The sequence below is a fragment of the Schistocerca americana genome, chromosome 7 (genome assembly GCF_021461395.2).
Source record: "Schistocerca americana isolate TAMUIC-IGC-003095 chromosome 7, iqSchAmer2.1, whole genome shotgun sequence".
Taxonomy (NCBI): Eukaryota; Metazoa; Arthropoda; class Insecta; order Orthoptera; family Acrididae; genus Schistocerca; species Schistocerca americana.
In genome coordinates this window covers 255,819,113-255,841,033 of record NC_060125.1, presented here as the reverse complement: position 1 = coordinate 255,841,033, position 21,921 = coordinate 255,819,113, and the positions used below count along the sequence as shown (strand labels likewise).

Below are 21,921 nucleotides of genomic sequence, written 5' to 3'. Positions count from 1 at the left end.
ATACTACGAGAGCTTCTGCTGCTTGTTTTCGTGCTTGGGAAACCGTACTTTGACCAGTAAGGTTGCCGGATCTCTCCCTAACTGAGACCGTTTGGAGCATTGTGTACATGGTCCTCCAACCATCTCGTGATTTTGTCTATCTGACGCTCCAGTTGGACTGAATTTGGCACGTTATCCCTCAGGAGGGCATCCAAAAACTCTTATCAATCAACGCCAAGCCGAATACCTGCTTGCATAAAAGCCAGAGGTCGATCAACGCGTTATTGACTTGTTCAATTTATGGAACTCTTACTCTTGAATAAACCATCCATTTTTGCTGAAATTGTGACCATTTGTATATCTATACTTGTATGTCACGTCTAGCGATTTCCGTCCCGTTCGGATAATTCCTTCGTGATGTGTCTTTTTTTATCTTAGATTGTATCTTCAATATCACTATTGAAAAGGCATATATAGGCGACACAAACCAGCATTAGCTAATCCCCATTTCCGCCGCATTACTATGGCTCAAATTCTTCTAGGCCGTGCAGCGCGGGTCAGCGATAATTGCTTCCTTAGATTTTTGAGCCTTTGGTAATAATTTGTTTATACTGGCAACCACAGCCGTTGACATTTTCCGATTCTGATAACTCTTATGAACAAAAACTAAGATCACAGTAGCAAACATTCTTTTTGTCCCTTTATGTCATTGCTGATAGTTTCTGACTACAGTTCATTTTCAAGAAAATTGCTTTAGGGGGATGAAAATAACCGAAATACAATACGGTTCTAAATCCTTACACGAAAGAAATATAAAGGTTTCAAAAACAGAGATAATTGCAGAGGAGTAAACAGTGATCGTCATTGTAACGAAACATATTACTTATAAATGTATAAGCAAATGTAATGAATTAGGTGTATTTAATTACTATGTTTAGAATATAAAATTTTATTGAAAGTTCTTCTTGACATGTTAAATATTCTTCTATATAAACAATTTTAAGAGAACCAAGTAGCAGACCCAGTCAAAAGCAAATTCGAAACCTTAAATTATAAGGCACATGAAAATATCAAAATATGGTGTTAATATTTGTTGATTTTAAAAAGGCGTATGATTCTATAGACAAAGGATCCCTCCACAAAAACTTTAAGGAACTTGCAGTACACAGTAAAACTCTGGAAATAAGTAAATAGCTCTAACAAACACAGTATATAAAGTTTAATTTCTTCGAAAAACTTCTACTCCCTTTCAGATTGTATAGGGAGCCAGATAAGGGCCCTTTTTTGCGTCGTTGTCTGCTTGTTGAGTTCCTTCTCAGAGGTGAGTGAAACCGTCAATGCCGTACGATACTGTGAAACCCCCTGAACGAGGCAGCTGAAAAGGCAGGTCTGCAAATACCTATTGAAAACACAGAGTACATGACTAATGAAAGTATTTCACCAAGAATTTTAAAAACCAAGTATGGCAACATCAAGAAAACAGACGCCTTTAAGTATCTGGTTGAAAATACCAGCAAAAAAGTGAGAAATGAACCAATTAATATCAGAAATAAAAAAAATGAAAAGAGCGTGCGCGAAAGAGAGAAATCTGTAAAAGATAATTGCTTTTCTAAGGATGTTACTTAAGGCATTACAATACACATGTAAAAACGGAATTCTACAAGCCGAAAACATTACTTTTAGCTGGATGCAAAATGTCATCAGAAGATTTAGAAAATAAAGAAAGAAGTATCTTACTAACAATATTAGATTCGATCAAGAACAAAAATGGCAACTAGTTTTAGGGACCAAATAAGGAAATATAATCATTCTGCCCTAAAATAACAAATGAGATGAGGGAAAGATGCGTTACACTCTATGGACTTCGTAAAGATCGGCAAGTAGAGAAAACGAAGGAAGACTTATTAACAAAGAAGATCAACACATTCTTCGAAAAAAGCAAGACAAACAAAGAAAATGCGTGGGGGGCGGGTAAAAAATGGACTTAAAAGAAATGTAGGTTGCCAAGAGATCTTGCTCAACGCAGACAATTTCAGACTAGAAGTCAATAAATTCAAAAGTTTTCAGGAAGCTAAAGGAAATAGAAGAAACGGAAAAACAGTTGGAATAAAATGGTCAGATAAGAGGAAAAGCTCTCGTTCTTCGAAAATGAAAGAGTTTTTGAGAAAAATGAAAGAAAGACGTAAACAGTTATCTTGACGTTGTCCTTAGTTGGCCGGAAATGGTATAAAAAACGATTAATTCATGTTGTTGTTGTGGTCTTCAGTCCGAGAACTGATTTGAAGAAACTCTTGACGCCACTCTATTCTATGTAAGTCTCTTCCTCTCTGCATAAGTATTGCAGCTTGAATCTATTTGAACCTGTCAAGTGTATTCATCTCTTGGTCTCCCTCTACACGTTACTCCCAACACGCCGTTCTCCTGTAGCAAATTAACTATTGCACGGTGCCTCAGAATGTGTCCTGTCAACCAATCCTTTCTTTTAATCAAGTTGTGCCTTACATTTCTTTTTTCCCTAATTCGATTCAGTACCTCGTTAGTTATCTGATATACACATCTAACCTTCAGCATTCTTCTAAAGCACCCCATTTCATAAGCTGCTATTTTTATCTTGTGTGAATCGTTTATGGTCTGTGTTTCTTCATTAAATAACTCGTCAGTATTTTTGCAGCCAACAGTTATTAAATTGATGGTTAAGTCTTATTCACACATATGTACACCGCCTTTTTTGGTCTTGAATTTACTATATTTTTTGAAAATTGGAGGATATCTAACATGTCTCATATATCTTGCGTGTCAGCTGGAATACTTTTGTCATGACACATTATGTGATCAGAAGCATCCGGACACCTGACTAAAACGACTTACAAGTAATGCTGGAATTCAGTGTGGTGTTGACCCACCCTTAGCCTTGATGACAGCTTCCACTCTCGCAGGCATTCGTTCAATCAGGTGCTGGAAAATTTCTTGGGGAATGGCAGACTATTCTTCGCGGAGTGCTGCACTGAGGAGAGGCATCGATGTCGGTCGGTGAGGCCTGGCACAAAGTCGGCGTTCCAAAACATCCCAAAGGTGTTCTATAGGATTCAGGTCAGGACTCTGTGCAGGCCAGTCCATTACAGGGATGTTATTATGGTGTAACCACTCCGTCACAGGCCGTGCATTATGAACAGGTGCTCGATCGTATTGAAAGACGCAACTGCCATCCCCAAATTGCTCTTCAACAGTGGGAAGCAAGTACGTGCTTACAACATTAATGTAGGCCTGTGCTGTGATGGTACCACGGAAAACAAGGGGTGCAAGCCTCCTACATGGAAAACACGACCACACCATAACACCACTGTCACCGACTTTTACTGTTGGCAGTACACACGCTGGCAGATGACGTTCACTAGGCATTCGCCGTACCCACACCATGCTATCGGATCGCTACATTGTGTACCGTGATTCGTCATTCCACACAACGTTTTTCCACTGTTCAATCGTCCAGTGTTCACGCTCCTTACACCAAGCGAGGCGCCGTTTGGCATTTACCGGCGTGATGTGTGGCTTATGAGCAGCCGCTCGACCATGAAATCCAAGTTTTCTTACCTCCCGCCTAACTGTCATAGTACTTGCAGTGGATCCTTATGCAGTTTGGAATTCCTATGTGACGATCTGGATAGATGTCTGCCTATTACACATTACGACCCTCTTCAACTGTCGGCGGTCTCTGTCAGTCGCCCTGTACGCTTTTGTGCTGTAAGTGTCCCTTCACATTTCCACTTCACTATCACATCGGAAACAATGGACCTGGGGATGTTTATAAGTGTGGACATCTCGCGTACAGACGTATGACACAAGTGACACCCAATCACCTGACGATGTTCGAAATCCCTGAGTTCCGCGGTGCACCCCATTCTACTCTCTCACGATGTCTAATGACTACTGAGCGTCGCTAAAATGGAGTACCTGGCAGTAGATGGCAGCACAATGCACCTAATATGAAATACGTATGTTTTTTGGGGTGTCCAGATACTTTTGATCATATAGTGTATGTTCTCCCAAGGGTCTCAATAAATGAACAAGGAAATGTCGGCTACTCCAGATGCCTTGTTTCGACTTTGGTCTTCCAATACTCTGTGAAATTTTTCTATCTGTACTATATATCCCATCTCATCTTCCTCTGTGTCCTTTTCCCTTTACGTAATGCTGTTTTCAAGTTAGTTTCCTGTCTATATTCCTTCTGTAGGTTCCCTCCACATTTCAGCCTTCCTTACTTTGGTTACTACTTGTTTGCCGTCTGAACTCTCGATATTTACACATCTGGCTCTGTTTACTCCGAAGGTTTCTTCAATTTTCCTATACGCAGCATCTATCTTTCTCATAGTCATGTATACTTGTACAACTTTCCATTTCCCCTGTAGCCGTTCCAGATTTGCAGTTTTGTATTTTCTGTCAGTCCCATTCTTTAGAGTCTGTATTCTCTTTTTCTTGTTTTATTAGCTGCATTTTTTATTATCTCCTTTCATCAATTAAATTCAATAGCTCGTGTGTTATTCATGATCTTCGGTTTGTCTTTTTGTCTGTTGTCTTCACTATTTCCTCTCTTAAAGCTACTCATCCATCTCCTATTGTATTCCTCTCCAGTAGTTTAGTCAGTCGTCACCTAATGCTCCTTTTGAAATGCTCTGTAATGTGTCGTTCATTCAATTTATTCAGGTCCCGTCTCGTTAGCTGACTCCGTTTCTGCAACTTATTCAATTTTAGTCTACATTTCACGACCAATAAATACCGGACGGAGTCCACATCTGCCCTAGAAATGTTGTGTAGTTTGAAATTTGGCTTCGACATCTCTGTCCTACCATTATACTGTTTAATCTATTTAATAGATTTACAAAATATGATGTAGTTCACAGCAGTAAAAATGCTACGGAGCAAAACTTTAAGAAATGTATCATGAGCGGCCTCCAGTTACCCTTATGGATTCGTCATTATAAAGATTGCCAAGTAAAGCTGTTATCTGGATAACATAAGGAAAACCGATAATGTGAGAAAATAGTAATTGTTAAGTAATACGTATTCACTGTAATAATGGTATCACACGAACACAGCTAAAGAATCCTTGTATTCCTCGGTCCATGCGGTCAGTATCCATCTATACAATACAATAAATGTGGATCATTTAGTCCATAGTACATCTTTAATAGGGTATCTACACCTTCTGCGTTGAAATACAATGCTGTTTATTTTTTAAGATATTTTTTCTATATAATTTTCTCAAATCGTAAATCTGTTTATTGTCAAGCCTAGTAATTTTTACTCCCAATTCTTGTTAAAGTATTTTGATGTAATTTGTTTTCTGTTAATCTATAAGGACTGTATTTTCACTTAAATATTCATTTGCCCTTTCTGTGTCCCAGATTGCTCATATTTCTAAGTCATTTATTGAGCTATTACTTACAAGAAGTGACGTGTAATGTATTTACATATTTAATTTTTCGTTTACTGTCACTCCTATATCATGCCCGTATGATATAAACAGTAGTTGACCCAGTATCGAGCCTTGCCACTTGAAAATCACATTGGAAAGTTTCCAGCATATTGTTTACCTTGAATCTTGGTTCCGTGTTTTGTTCTTTGTTTTCTACAGACGAGATCGGGTCACCCTAATGGAAGGACTTGGGTCCCCACATAACAGCTTCAGCGTTCATCATTTCTAATATATAAGTTGTCTTTAATAAAGCCAAACGAGTTTTAAAACCAATCAACAGTAAAATTGTCCGCCTCCAGTAGCTGAGTGGTCAGCCCGACAGAATGTCAATCCTAAGGATCCGGGTTCGATTCCCGGCTGGGTCGGAGATTTTCTCCGCTCAGGGACTGGGTGTTCTGTTGTCCTAATCATCATCATTTCATCCTCATCGACGTGCAAGTCGCCGAAGTGGCGTCAGATAGAAATACTTGCACCCAGCGAACGGTCTACACGACGGGAGGCCCTAGTCAGACGACATTTACATTTACAACAGTAAAATTACCTGAAAGGACTTTGGAAAAATGACTTTTAAGCAACTGCCACCAATTATGAGCCACCAGCCATCAACTATACATCAAAAGTGCAGAATTTTAAAAACAATTAAAAACAGACAGTTTGTTAACTAAATGACCTTTAACATCCGCCATTAATTATTAACCTACTGTCACTCAGTAGACAGCAGAGGTACAGGATTTTAGAAGCAATCAACAGTTACTGAACTGGCAGCTACAGTTAGCCACAATTCACTGATCAGCCTTTAACCAAATGACATTATTGAGCTGTTATTAATTATGAATGGTGGAACCAACTGACTTTTAAAGAGTTGTTATTAATTATGAATGGTGATTGCATAAACCTCACCCGGGGGGGGGGGGAGAGGGGAGGGGAAGGGGTTGGAAGGGGAAGAGCGTCATGTAAGGACATACATGGAAATTACTTAAATTGATTACTTAACTTGGACAGGATGGCCGCAGTCCTTCCATTGCTTGTGCCTGCAAGAGACCGGACTGCCTTCACTAACATCGAACTGGTCAAATAACCTTCAAGTCGCTATTATGTTTTCCAAAATAGCATGCCCGCTTATAGAAATCGCTCCGCAGGACATGCGATAACCGACAGTCGAAATCAGACTCTGCGCCTTCACGGGAGCCGATTCGTTCTCTCGTGTACCATCCAAACTCCAAGCCTCTCGCTCCTCTGGCTGACTCGCTCCTTGCACCACACACCACACATTCACTCCCCAAAACCTTACTGCTTCGCGACTTTTGTCCCCAGAGATGACGCCAAAGGCGTACCTCCATAGTTATCCAGACAAAGATCGTCATCGAGGGGCGAAATCGATAGAAGGCCGAGACTGCGTGGCTTAATTAGATTCACTTCATTCCCCCTAATACCATATCTGTATAGTTCACCTAAAAATGAGCATGTGGCGTGGCATACTGACTCAAGGCTTTAGAGATATCAAGGAGGAAGAACTTCGTCACCTAATCTCACTGGCTCACAACTACAAAAAACGTAGCGGAGGATAGTGTTGTACATTGATATACTTTTCAGACTTCCACGTGTAGCCAGCTTTGCAGTAGATGTCTCATATATTTTATATTCCATTTTTCAACGATGATATTCACTTTTTAAGTGCATCAGTCTTTTTGAAATTACAAACATTACTACAGAAAATTAAGTTTTTTTCAAATATCAAAACGTGTTCCAAGACACAACATGATCACATAACTACAATCAAATCTTGTCAGTGCTGTATTTAACCGTCTATCTGTTATATTATCTGGTGGAAATTAACACAAATTTCCATTTTCAAGACAGGTAAAATTGTTAAGACATTAAAAAGACTCACAAGGGAACATTCCCAAGTGTCAAAACGATCTTGATGAAATTTGGTGTATGTGTAGTGGGGCCAAAATAATGTAATAAGTTTTTTTTGTTAATGCCCAATTTCACTTTTAGAGGGTAAAACATACCCCAAAGGGTAATTTGTCATATTGGATTTGGAGGGAATATATTCTAAACGATCATATATAAAAAATGTTTCTGACATAAAAATTAAGATGCACTTAACATTCATGTAAACCGCATAATCGAATTTTGTAATAAATTAAAATTTTGCAGAATACTTCACCAACATTAATCAATTTTGAAAAGTGAAAACCTTTGTTACAACATAAATTAAGAAGCTTTCAAGTTACATACACACTTGTGTAATAAAGCTGGGTTCTGAAATACCATTTTTGGAAAATAAACTGTACACCATCTGTTTTCAGAGCATTTTCAACATACCTAATTAAAATATCTCAAGATTCATTATTAGTCTGATTATTTATTTTACTTATGTTGGTTTTACGTATTGTTATTTTAACTTTTACATTCATTTTTCTTTTTTCAATTTACCGTTTCAAATACGTATATTTTGTTAGCTTAAAGTAACGAGAAACTGATTATTATGATATAGATTCATTACAGTAATGATAATATGTAAATAAGTGTTTAAAACGTAACTTTTCTTACGCCATACACCTGAAGGGAATGAAATTTCTTCACGTAATATCCTGACCTGTATCAGGCATATTTCAGTACTTTGGTAATCCTTGGCGAAAATAATTTATTATATACTAGTCATTGCAGCTTGGTTATATTATTTCTCAAGTGGAGACTGACAACATAATCGTTTGAGAGAACTATATCTGAAAATCTTCTAACAAAGTTCTTCCGACATCGAAACCGTATACATCTCACGACTGTACCCGTGCCGTCGAGCGCTTTGAGATCATCAGATGAACAAGATGCTCGTCCTCGGGTATGATGGTCAAAACGTTTTTTTTTTCGCTCTGACCACCTGCTTCACAATAGTTGTACACTTTTGGTGAGTTTGGAATGAGAATTCGATAATTTCTTTTTGAAGCCCCGAATGACCTTGTGACAGCATCGAGATCTGGTAAACAAACGCCTGACCAGGTCAAAAGATATTTGAACGATGTTTTCTTTCCCAGCGAGAGAGAAAACTGTGCATTATTGTCAGATTCTTGTAGCTGTCAATTCTATTGCCACCAGAGTGCATCTCACGTAATGATCGCACAGACAAGATTAGATAAATTACGGCTCGTACGAAAGCATATCCATAGTCGTTTTTCCCTCGATGTATTTTCGAGTGAAACAGGGAAGGGAACTAGCAGTGATACAAGACATTGTCCACCACGCAGCGCATGGTGGCTCGCGGAGTATGTATGCAGATGTAGATGTAGATGTAGATGAGACTGTGTGCGATGGTGGCAGGATGGCGAGCCCGGTGGTGATGGCGCCGCCCGCGGAGACGCAGCCGCTGTGGGGGTGTGCGGGGGTGGCGACCCGCCGGCCGCTGGCGGAGGCGCGCGAGCGCAGGCCCGCGGGAAGGCCCGTGCAGGACATCGCCAAGGCGGGCTGCCTGCTGGCCGCGCCGCCGTTGCCCGTGCACTTCCAGGACGAGGAGGACATGCGACGCGTCTACGCCCTCATCTACGACGTCTTCCGCTGTAAGTCACCGCACAGCGCTGCTTGCCGACACAGATTTCTGTACACTCACCTGCAGTCTAGCAGTATGTACAGGGTGACAATTACTGAACTATATGAAAGAAACGCAAATTACTTACAAACTACGGCGTGGACACACTTTATTCAACATGTAAACGTCACTACAGGTATTCGGATAGGTTATGATATATTCGATATGCCTGCCATCATTGGCGACGTTGTGGTGCAGACGAATAGCGAAATTCTGCATGACCGCTAAAAGTGTCGCAACATCGATGCTGTAGATGACCTCCTGAATGGCTGCTTTCAACTCAACAACGGTTTTGGGGTTATCGCTGTACACATGTCTTTAATATAGCCCCACAAAAAGGTGTCGCATGTTTTCAGATCCAGAGAATATAGCGGCCAATCGAGGACCTTGCTAGTGGCCTCTGGCTACCCCACAGCCAAAATGCGGTCCATAAAGTGCTCATCGAGGACATCAAACACTCTCCTGCTTCGATGGCATAGAGTTCCGTCTTGCATGAACCACATCTTGTCAAAATTAGGAGCACTTTGGATAATAGGGTGAAATTATCTTCCAAAACCTTCGGTAGTCACCGTGCCATCTACGAGTGTCGCACCGATTATTCCCTGACTGGATATTGCACACCACACAGCCACCTGCTCAGGGTCAAGAGATTTCTCGATCACGAAATGCGGATTCTCAGTCCCCCAAATGCGCCAATTTTGCTTACTGACGAACCCATCCGAATGGAAGTGGGCTTCCCGTGCATGTGCATACTAATTCCCATCATGCTCCGCGGCCAACCGTGCAGTTTGCAGTTCCTAACGCAAACCGTTCGGAAGATTTTATTTCATATAGTTCAGTAATTGTCACCCTGTATATATGTGTAAGGTGTCTACTCTTTTCAAAAATCCGTTTTACAAGTGCTAAGTAAATCTATAGGGGGCGATCAAACAAGTTTTCGTTCGAAGGCCGTACAGTCCAGACCCGGTATGCCAACCAGTCAAAATCACCATGATCATTGAGGCAACCACGTCACCCACGCTCCAGGTCCAAGATACCCATTTGGTAAAACACCAAATCCTGCTGCGTTATGAACTCCTGAAATGCCTGCTGCACATCTTCCTCCGACAGGAATCGTCGGCCCTTCTTTAAAGGACCGAAGGTGTAATAATCGCTCGGGGAGAGAACAGGAATAAAGGGGAGGTGCTAGTGTGTCCTTCACTTGAGTTAGCGTAACTTCAGCGTTTCGACATTTGCGGTACGGGGACGTGCGTTATAACAAGTTACCATTTTGGCACTTTTCCCCTACGTTTCCCCTCAATACGTTGGCGTAATTACACATTTTTCATTCATCGATCGGTGTCTACCGTTATTTGTCCATCGACAGGCATGAAAAGAATAACAGCACGTTGGTCTTGTTTTCACGCATTTGGTAAAACGTCGCCGTAGATCACCATTCCACTTGTGCCGTAAGCTCGTCGCTAATACATGAATGCCACACTAGTCCCTTGCCGACATGTCGGTGCTAATAAACTACTGCCCATTGAAATTGCTACACCATGAAGATGACGTACTAGAGACGCGAAATTTAACCAACAGGAAGAAGATGCTGAGATATGCAAATGATTAGCTTTTCAGAGCATTCACACAAGGTTGGCGCCGGTGGCGACACCTACAACGTGCTCACTTGAGGAAAGTTTCCAACCGATTTCTCATACACAAACAGCAGTTGATCGGCGTTGCCTGGTGAAACGTTGTTGTGATGCCTCATGTAAGGAGGAGAAATGCGTACCATCACGTTTCCGACTTTGATAAAGGTCGGATTGTAGCCTATCGCGATTGCGGTTTATCGTATCGCGACTTTGCTGCTCGCGTTGGTCGAGATCCAAAGACTGTTACCAGAATATGGAACCGGTGGGTTCAGGAGAGTAATACGGAACGCCCTGCTGGATCCCAACGGCCTCATATCGCTAGCAGTCGAGATGACAGGCATCTTATCCGCATGGCTGTAACGGATCGTGCAGCCACGTCTCGATCCCTGAGTCAACAGATGGGGACGTTTGAAAGACAACAACCATCTGCACGAACAGTTCGACGACGTTTGCAGCAGCATGGACTATCAGCTCGGAGACCATGTCTGCGGTTACCCTTGACGCTGCATCACAGACAGGAGCACCTGCGATGGTGTACTCAACGACGAACCTGGGTGCACGAAAGGCAAAACGACATTTTTTCGGATGAATCCAGGTTCTGTTTACAGCATCGTGGTGGTCGTATCTGTGTTTGGCGACATCGCGGCGAACGCACATTGGAAGCCTGTATTCGTCATCGCCATACTGGCGAATCACTCGGCGTGATGGTATGGGGTGCCATTGGTTACACGTCTCGGTTACCTCTTGTTCGCATTGACGGCACTTTGAACAGTGGACGTTACATTTCAGATATGTTACGACCCGTGGCTCTACCCTTCATTCGATCCCTGCGAAACCCTACATTTCAGCAGGATAATTCACGACCGCATGTTGCAGGTCCTGTACGGGCCTTTCTGGATGCAGAAAATGTTCGACTGCTGCCTTGGCCAGCACATTCTCCAGATCTCTCATCAATTTAAAACGTCTGGTCAATGGTGGGTGAGCAACGGGCTCGTCACAATACGCCAGTCACTACTCTTGACGAACTGTGGTATCGTGTTGAAGCTGCATGGGCAGCTGTACCTGTACACGTCATCACAGCCTTGTTCGGCTCGGTGCCGAGGCGTATCAAGACCGTTATTACGGCCAGAGATGTTTGTTCTGGGTACTGATTTCTCAGGATCTATGCACCCAAATTGCGTGAATATGTAATCACATGCCAGTTCCAGTATAATATATTTGTCCAATGAATACCGGTTTATCATCTGTATTTCTTCTTCGTGTAGCAATTTTAATGGCCAGTAGTGTAGTTCAATAATTGTCACCCTGTGTATATGTGTAAGGTGTCTACTCTTTTCAAAAATCCGTTTTAAAAGTGCTAAGTGAACCTATAGGGGGCGATCAAACAAGTTTTCGTTCGAAGGCCGTACAGTCCGGACCCGGTATGCCAATCAATCAAAGTCGCCATGAGCACTGAGGCAGTCACCTCGCCCTCGCTCCAGGTCTAAAATACCAATTTGGTAAAACGAGTCCTGCTGCGTGATGAAGTCCGTAAATGCTTGCTGCACATCCTCGTCGGCCTCTTGTTTTAAGGGACAGAAGGTGTGATAATCGCCCGGGGAGAGAACAGGACTAAAGGGCAGCTGCTGGAGCATCCTTCACTTGAGTTAGCGTAACTTCTGCATTACGACATTTGCGATATGGGGGCGTGCGTTATAACGAGTTGCCCTTTTGGCAGTTTTTCCGACGTTTCGCCTCAATAGCAGACCGTATTTACACATTTTTCATTCATCGATCGGTGTCTACCGTTATTTGTCCTTCGACAGGCAGAAAAAGAATAACAGCACGTTGGTCTGGTTTTCACGCATTTGGTAATACGTCGGCACATTTCATCTTTACGCTTGTACCGAAAGCACGTCGCTAATACACCAATGCCACACTAATTCCTTGCCTATATGTCGATGCTAATATAACCGGATCGGCGTCGCGCTACGTTGCATATACGCTAAGCCACGCCTTCAAACGGAAACATCTTGATCGCCCCTTGATTTTGCCGTGATAAGAACAATCTGTCTTATGAAGAAACCAGTAATTACCTATGTAAATACAGGGTGACACACAAAAACGGGAACATTTCCACAATCCAATAAAACTAGAAGTGATGAAGGAAAGAAATTGCGTTCATAACATTTTAAATCTTACAGCTTTGCCATTTAAGAAACATAGATGGAATTTATCATTTTTTTAAAATTACGTCCTTTAAATGACATCCTCCTGTACGAATACATTCGTGAAATCTGCTGTTGAGATTCCTCACTGGCCGCTGCAACATCTCAGCTGAGATACGGTGAATTGCATCGCGAATTCTCTGTTTTAATTTATCCGGGGTTCTTGATCGTGTCGTGTAGACTTTGCTCTTGAGGTAGCCCCACGAGAAAAAAATCACAAACGGATAAAACTGGCGATCTAAGGGGCCCTTCCATCGTGTTTTTCCTCCACCTACCCACTTCTTGACTCCATTTTCTCCCCCGAGTCCTTATTCTTTCCCCTCCACTGTCTTCCCCACTCCTTTCTCGCCTCTGCTCTGCTCCCCCACTTTTCTCTCTCCTCTCCCTCCTTCGGCTACCCCCTTCCCCCCCTTATCTTTGCAGGTCCTCCTCCCGCCTACACATATGCTTTCATACTCTATAGTGCAGTGCTTTCTGTGAGTGTTCAGTGTTGTGGGTCCCCTTTTTCAAGTGTTGCGAACAGAAACCAGACTGTCGCCATGTTTTTTCATTTTGCCTGTCCATTTCCTAAGTGTGTTTAATCAGCATCACTGATCACCTTTGTTTTTTATGTTTTCTTCACAACTTTTTTGCCATGTACCATTTTTAAATAGTCACCGTTTTATGTCTCCCCTCGGGAGGAAATCGAAATACACTCCTGGAAATGGAAAAAAGAACACATTGACACCGGTGTGTCAGACCCACCATACTTGCTCCGGACACCGCGAGAGGGCTGTACAAGCAATGATCACACGCACGGCACAGCGGACACACCAGGAACCGCGGTGTTGGCCGTCGAATGGCGCTAGCTGCGCAGCATTTGTGCACCGCCGCCGTCAGTGTCAGCCAGTTTGCCGTGGCATACGGAGCTCCATCGCGGTCTTTAACACTGGTAGCATGCCGCGACAGCGTGGACGTGAACCGTATGTGCAGTTGACGGACTTTGAGCGAGGGCGTATAGTGGGCATGCGGGAGGCCGGGTGGACGTACCGCCGAATTGCTCAACACGTGGGGCGTGAGGTCTCCACAGTACATCGATGTTGTCGCCAGTGGTCGGCGGAAGGTGCACGTGCCCGTCGACCTGGGACCGGACCGCAGCGACGCACGGATGCACGCCAAGACCGTAGGATCCTACACAGTGCCGTAGGGGACCGCACCGCCACTTCCCAGCAAATTAGGGACACTGTTGCTCCTGGGGTATCGGCGAGGACCATTCGCAACCGTCTCCATGAAGCTGGGCTACGGTCCCGCACACCGTTAGGCCGTCTTCCGCTCACGCCCCAACATCGTGCAGCCCGCCTCCAGTGGTGTCGCGACAGGCGTGAATGGAGGGACGAATGGAGACGTGTAGTCTTCAGCGATGAGAGTCGCTTCTGCCTTGGTGCCAATGATGGTCGTATGCGTGTTTGGCGCCGTGCAGGTGAGCGCCACAATCAGGACTGCATACGACCGAGGCACACAGGGCCAACACCCGGCATCATTGTGTGGGGAGCGATCTCCTACACTGGCCGTACACCACTGGTGATCGTCGAGGGGACACTGAATAGTGCACGGTACATCGAAACCGTCATCGAACCCATCGTTCTACCATTCCTAGACCGGCAAGGGAACTTGCTGTTCCAACAGGACAATGCACGTCCGCATGTATCCCGTGTCACCCAGCGTGCTCTAGAAGGTGTAAGTCAACTATCCTGGCCAGCAAGATCTCCGGATCTGTCCCCCATTGAGCATGTTTGGGACTGGATGAAGCGTCGTCTCACGCGGTCTGCACGTCCAGCACGAACGCTGGTCCAACTGAGGCGCCAGGCGGAAATGGCATGGCAAGCCGTTCCACAGGACTACATCCAGCATCTCTACGATCGTCTCCACGGGGGAATAGCAGCCTGCATTGCTGCGAAAGGTGGATATACACTGTACTAGTGCCGACATTGTGCATGCTCTGTTGCCTGTGTCTATGTGCCTGTGGTTCTGTCAGTGTGATCATGTGATGTATCTGACCCCAGGAATGTGTCAATAAAGTTTCCCCTTCCTGGGACAATGAATTCACGGTGTTCTTATTTGAATTTCCAGGAGTGTACAATAAAGAAAAAAAACTGGAATAGCGTCTTTCCTAGCAGCAGCACTGACGAACTTACCTTTAACTGGGTAACTGGCTGTAACTGCAGGCACTAAGCAGGAATCTATACTATTATAAAATTCGATGTACATGTGTGTAGCAATGTATGTATTTCCCACATCCTCTAAACCACTGGACTGATTTCAACCAACCATTGTACATATATCATCTACTATCTGTAAATAACCTCTGTAGGTGTAAAACCATCTACATATCAAAGTAATGGGGTGAAAAAACAGCGTAGCCGACGACACGCGAATACCCAGACTTTATACTGGGTGGTCCATTGATCGTGACCGCGCCAAATATCTCACGAAATAAGCGTCAAACGAAAATACTACAAAGAACGAAATTTGTCTAGCTTGAAGGGGGAAACCAGATGGCGCTATGGTTGGCCCACTAGATGGCGCTGCCATAGGTCAAACGGATATCAACTGCGTTTTTTTTTTTTTAATAGGAACCCCCATTTTTTATTACATGTTCGTGTAGTACGTGTCGAAGAAATTCTCTATAACGTTTTGAAGAAGAGAAAGATGTGTGCAAAGTTTGTCTCGCACACCTTGACTCCCGACCAGAGACAACCGTGCGCAGACGTCTGCCACGACTTGATTGCATTGTAAAACGTGGACATTTCTTCTCCCGAAAAAAATCATCAGCGTATAATCAGTAGGAACCTACTACGGCCGGTCGGTGTGGCCGAGCGATTCTAGGCGTTTCAGTCTGGAACCGCGTGACAGCTACGGTCGCAGGTTCGAATCCTACCTCGGGCATGAATTGTGTGATATCCTTAAATCAGTTAGGTTTAAGTAGTTCTAAGTTATAGGGGATTGATGACCTCAGATGTTAAGTCCAATAGTGCTCAGAACCATTTGAACCTACTACGAAAAGAAAAAAAGTCTAGAAATTTACATGAGAGGTGCACCCGTCGACTACATAACCGACATTCAAACCAATGTATTAAACAACATCCCAAAGAAGAACTTTTCTGACAGTTTCATTTGTTTATAAATAAGAACATTCTCTGCATTTTACAAAACTGGGGGGGGGGGGGGGGGGGGAGGAGGAGGGGACGGAGATCTATGTAGAACATCTGAACCGTTACAACTTCCAACTTACTGTCCGCTTCCGGCAGCTAAGTGATTGGTCCGACAACATCTCCTACGGCGCCTTGATTCTTTGCAACGAGTCGCGTATCTGAACACTTATGTGGTTTCTCGAATGGTGCATATTTCGCAGATCCTGCCCCTACCACTCACGCTCGGACGTCGACTTCAATCAGCACTAGGCTATTTTGCGATGATTGGATCACCCCTCAAGATGCGATACGTAACGCTCACGCTACCTACGGACAAGGGGGGACTCGGACTTACGAATGTTCACTGCCGAGCGACGGCGCTCCTTCTCGCCACGATGTACAAGCAATGGCGTAGCGAGGGTGATTCCCTTACATCCCGCCTACTGGATCTCCTGGTTCCAGCGTCCCTCACACCTCCGGTGGCGGTGGACAACATTACGCCACATTTTGCGCATGAATCAACATTTATCGTGGAATTTAGTTGTATCAGAGACGAGCTTCCGCGCACGAGACCGCCATGCGCGAAGGATTTTTATGTTTGACTGCTACGACGGATAAGTCGTAATGTCATTGAACTCAAACACCCCAGGTTGCATTGGCCGACGATTTGGAGACATGTGCACCAAAAATTCCTTCCTACGTTCGTTCGAGCACTGTGGTTCTCTGTCGCCTGTGGCAAGTTCAACACCAACCAACGGCTCCGTGCAATTGGACTAGTGGACACTCCACTATGCCCGAAATGTCGCCAAGTGGATGACGACCATCACCGCTTAACTTGTATCGCGGTGGAGGACGTCTGGCTCCTAGGAAGACAGATGGTAGCTTGCTACCTCCGTGTGACCCCGCAACATGTTACACCTGCTTCCTTCTTACATCCGAAGGGTGACTACTTTCCGGCGACTAAATCACAGTCGATCATCTGGGCCAAAGGTTGGACGATCGCGTACCTCTATGGGGATCCTGCCAAGTCGCGACTTGACTTTTGGTATTTCTTGCAGCAAGCTCACAATGAGGTTCATAGATGGTCACACTATCGGAAAACCTTTGCCAACTATCTTCAGGCAGTCTTCCTCGACCCACCACGCAGTTGGGATGTGCCGGGTGCAGTCGGTGTGCACATTTGACAGCTGATAATGAACCTCACGCTTCTCTCATCACTCAATATGTAATGCACTATACCATGAAATGATCTACATGTTCCTTTTAACAGAGTGATCTTTATTGTAAATAAATAAAAAAAACTAAAAAAACCATCCCTGTTCCTTTAAATTTGTGATTTGCACTACTTAAAAAAAAGTGGTCAGCGCGACAGACTGTCAATCCTAAGGGCCCGGGTTCGATTCCCGGCAGGGTCGGAGATTTTCTCCGCTCAGGGACTGGGTGTTGTGTTGTCCTAATCACCATCATTTCATCCCCATCGACGCGCAAGTCGCCGAAGTGGCGTGAAATCGAAAGACTTGCACCCGGCGAACTGTCTACCCGACGGGAGGCCGTAGTCACACGACATTTACATTTATTACCAACTTATTTTGTATTAATGCAGCCTCTAAACGTATTGGACTGATGTGGTATGTAAACGTAAGTGTGTGTGTGTGCGCGCGCGAGCGCTCGCTCGCGTTTCCCTCCTCCACCAGGGCGGTTGAAAATTGCTGGATGGTCGCTGGTGTATGTGGATGTGCTGAAATACGTCTACCCAACGCATCCTATACGTGTTCGACGCGATTTAAGTCGGGGAAAGTCCATTCATCAAATATCCTCTCGATCCAAGAGATCCTCTATGTGCGTTGTTCGAATCGGTCGCCCATTGTCATGCATAATACTTAAATCTGGGCCGAATCACACCTGAAAAGACGCATGTGGGGAAACAGTACACTGTCACAATATTTTTTACTCGTGACTGTACCATGTTCAGAGATCTGGAGGTCAGTAAGCAAATGCAACATTAGGCCTCTAAACATCATAATACTTGGACCACGAAAACGATCATGATTGACAATGTTCCTGGGCGCATTACGTATTCCCACGCCACATGAGGGTACGTCCAGAAACACTAGTCAGACAGAATCTACTCTCATCCGAGAAGAACACGCAACGTCAGTCCACGATCGAGTCCTTGCGCTCTCGAAACCGTCAGGCGCAAACGGTGGCACCGATGTGGGATGTCAACGACACACAACGTACTGGTCGTCGGGAAAAGATACCTCTCCATGCAGTCGCCTTGCCGCTGTGAAGCGTGAGATTGCGTGCCTTGCAGTCCCGTTATATGTGGTAGCAATTGCACCCGCTGTTTGACAAAGGTCCCTTCTTGCCTGTTACACAATGTAGCGGTCATTTGCTGCTTTAGTTAACCGTGGTCGACCACCTCCTCTGCTTCGGGCAGCAGTACCTGTGGTTCGGAACTCTCCCCATGCACGTGAAAAATATTGCGAGCAATACCAAACTTCTGGCTGCACTCGTCACACTTCAGTCTTACTGTTCCCGATGATTCTTCCCCGTGTGAAGTCATCCATATATTACAAAACTGTTAAGGCTTTCGTGGCCACTTGTTGACAAACTGCTTATTGGCTCCTGTCTCGGGTTCTTCGGCCGACGTTCATCTAATGATTTTACTGACGTTTCGCCAGCACGAGTGGCTGGCATTGTCAAAGCTTCACCCTCCATTGCCGGTGGTGAACTGGAGCCGAGCTCGCGGCCGCAGACTATATGTACCTGGCGCGCCAACGTCCGAGGGCTTCTCCGCGGTCTTTTCCGGTGTGGTTCTCCTCTTGCTACCTGAGACGGTCGTTCGCTGCAGTACGGGAAGCCAGTATCCGTTTACCTTAAGGATTTCCTCTTTCTTGTTGAAACTGTTGGCGTGTTTTTGTATTTCTACAGCTTCTCTGAACAAGCGCGTGTGATTGTGCTTATCTACAGCCAGAACTGCCGTGTCTGCGAATTTTATTATGTGGTCGGTCTCACTCAGTGCGTGCTCTGGCACGGCCGATTTCTCCACCTGCCCCAACCTGCAATGTCGCTTATGCTCTTTGATCCTGGTGTTAATTGATCTTCCAGCCATTCCAACATAAACTTTTCCGCAAGTGCATGGTATACGGTATATTCCCGACATTGCAAGTGGGTCCCTTTTCTCCTTCGCCGATCTAAGACACTCTTTGATCTTCTTTGTAGGTTTGAAAATCGTATTTACCCGATGTTTGCGCAATATGCGGCCGATTCTGTCACTCACTCTGTCAATGTATGGCAGAAAGGTCGTACCCGACAGTTCTTTTCCTGATTCCTTACTTCGCCGAGTGTTTGGCTCTGTTACACTTCTAATATAATTTGTGGAGTACCCAGAACACTTTCCAGGTGTTGCATTTCTCGTCTGAGGTGCTGCGGCTCACATATTCGTCCCGCTCTCGTTACGAGCGTATTAATCATGCCTCTTTTCTGGCTCGGATGGTGGTTTGATAGTTTGTGCAGGCATCGGTCCGTGTGTGTCGGTTTTCGATACACGCTGTGTCCCATGTTTTCGCCGTCCCTTATGACAGCACATCTAGAAATGGCAGTTTCTTGTCCTTTTCTACTTCCGTGGTAAATGTTATGTTGGCATGGAGGCTGTTCAAGTGTCTTAGGAAGTCACCGAGCTGTTCTTCACCATGATTCCACATCACGAAAGTATCATCGACGTACCTGTACCACACCTTAGGTGATCAAGTCGCCAAGTCCAGTGTCTGTGCTTCGAATTGTTGCATGAAGAAGTTGGCCACCACTGGACTGAGAGGACTACACATGGCGACGCCTTCCAGCTGTTCGTAGAAATCGCCATTCCACGTGAAATAGCTCGTGGTGATACATGCATGGAAGAGCTTTTTGATGTCTTGCGGGAAAATGGAACCGATGTGCTCCAGAGCGTCACTGAGTGGCACTTTCGTAAACAACGAAACAACATCAAAGCTGACAAGGATATCGTTTGGTGCAAGTTTCAGTTTCTTCAGCTTCTCAATGAAATGTCCTGAGTCCTTTATGAATGTGTCGGTCTTCCCCACGTGTGGCTGGAGTAGAGAGGCCAAGTGTTTTGCCAGTTTATACGTCGGTGATCCAGGAGCTCTAACTATCGGTCTCAGTGGAACGTTGTTCTTATGGATCTTGGGTAATCCATACAGCCGAGGTGGTAGGGCTTCTGTGTTGCGCAGTAGCCAATAAGCAGTTTGTCATCCATACATTGTTTCCGAGCCGTTTAGTAATGAAGAATACCACCATAGTGCACCGTAAATACTCGATGATTGACACGTACAGTTTTTTCCTGTTCCTTGAACTGCCTCGTGCTGCAGAGCCACCACCATTTGGCGCTACAGTCTCGCTGACCTCAAGCCATGTCATGTCCAGCTTTATGTGCACGACTGGAAGACCTCTCGCAACACGATCCTGCACATTCATTTATTTCCACCTAACGATTAATATGTTGTTATTGTATCTAAGTTTTACAGAGCAGTGTAGTAACAAAAGGGAAGCTACTTCCCACATTGCCTTCGTATGTTGTAGACGACGTCGAGCAACGTCTTCAGCATCCCGTTCCTACAAGGAGTAATTGAGACGAGAGGAATAAATAAAATACACAATGAAAATAGACGAGCCAGCTGGGCTCGCCAGTTACTATCTGATGGCAGCGGCAGTGAAGTGGCGTGCCAGGCCGTGAGAACTTGTCGCGTGGGGGGTGGCGGCGCACGGCAGACACGAGAGGCTAGAATCACGCGATAACGTCACGCTGCGGCTGTGAGCACTGTACGGAGAAGTGGCACAGCAGGGCGGCAGGCTCGCTCTGAGATTACCAGAGAGTTAACAGCTCAGTCTCTAGTGTTGCTTTCTGCACATCAGCCAGAAAGAAAAGGAGCAAGCAGAAAAAGCTCTGAGAGTTATCACACAACAAATTCAGAGGCGTTATATTTCAGCATACTTTCGTAGAAATATATCAGTCTACTTAGTTATAATTCATTCAGGACAATAATTATTTTTTCAAAATTCTTCAATTAAGGTTCTGCATCGAAAACCATTATTAAGAATCTATTTACGATATTCAGCAGCTTGCAAATGATAATTACAAATGTTCTTCTAAAATGTTGAAGATAGTTCCAGCTTATTACCAACAAATATTTCCAATACTCATGTTGGTCACACATACTGAATAGTTGTTTACAAAGTTGGACGGTTCAAATGGCTCTGAGCACTATGGGACTTAACTTCTGAGGTCATCAGTCCCCTAGAACTTAGAACTACTTAAACCTAACTAACCTAAGGACATCACACACATCCATGCTCGAGGCATGATTCGAACCTGCGACCGTAGTGGTTGTGCGGTTCCAGACTGAAGCGCCTAGAACCGTTCGGCCACACCGGCCGGCAAAGTTGGACGGAGCTACGATGTGTACATCTACGATGAACGTCCCGAAAGTAAGTTTCATCACTGTTTTTCACACGTGAACTTTATTGCCAAAACAAAATATACCATAGCATCACGAACTATATAATTTCCATAGTCGTCACCGACTTTGAAACATTTATCGTAGCGTGAAATCAATTTGAACAAACCACTCTAGTACAACTCGGTGCTCTGTGATACAAGCAGTTGTCGCACAGTGTGACACTTTGAATTTCTTTTCATCACTGGTGAACTGCGGTGCTTTCACGTCACTGAGGCCGCTTTGGATTCTAGGATAAAGTGGTACACCGATGTCTCATCGTCTGTGGTGATTCTCAACAGGAACTCATTTCCCTCTCGTGCATAAACCCCACACATGGTTCAAATCGCTCTGAGCACTATTGGACTTAACATCTG

At 44.5% G+C, this 21,921-nt stretch overlaps 1 protein-coding gene across 1 annotated transcript in view; it reads left to right on the top strand.

Moving 5' to 3' along the window:
- Positions 1 to 1,398: 1,398 nt before the first annotated feature.
- The window catches only part of LOC124622861 (putative methyltransferase NSUN7), a 160,939-nt gene continuing 140,416 nt past the window's right edge, over positions 1,399 to 21,921 (top strand). The window contains exons 1-2 of the mRNA XM_047148655.1: positions 1,399 to 1,500; positions 8,814 to 9,012. Of these exons, the coding sequence (XP_047004611.1) occupies positions 1,399 to 1,500; positions 8,814 to 9,012 (301 nt within the window). The remainder of the gene's footprint in view (positions 1,501 to 8,813; positions 9,013 to 21,921) is intronic.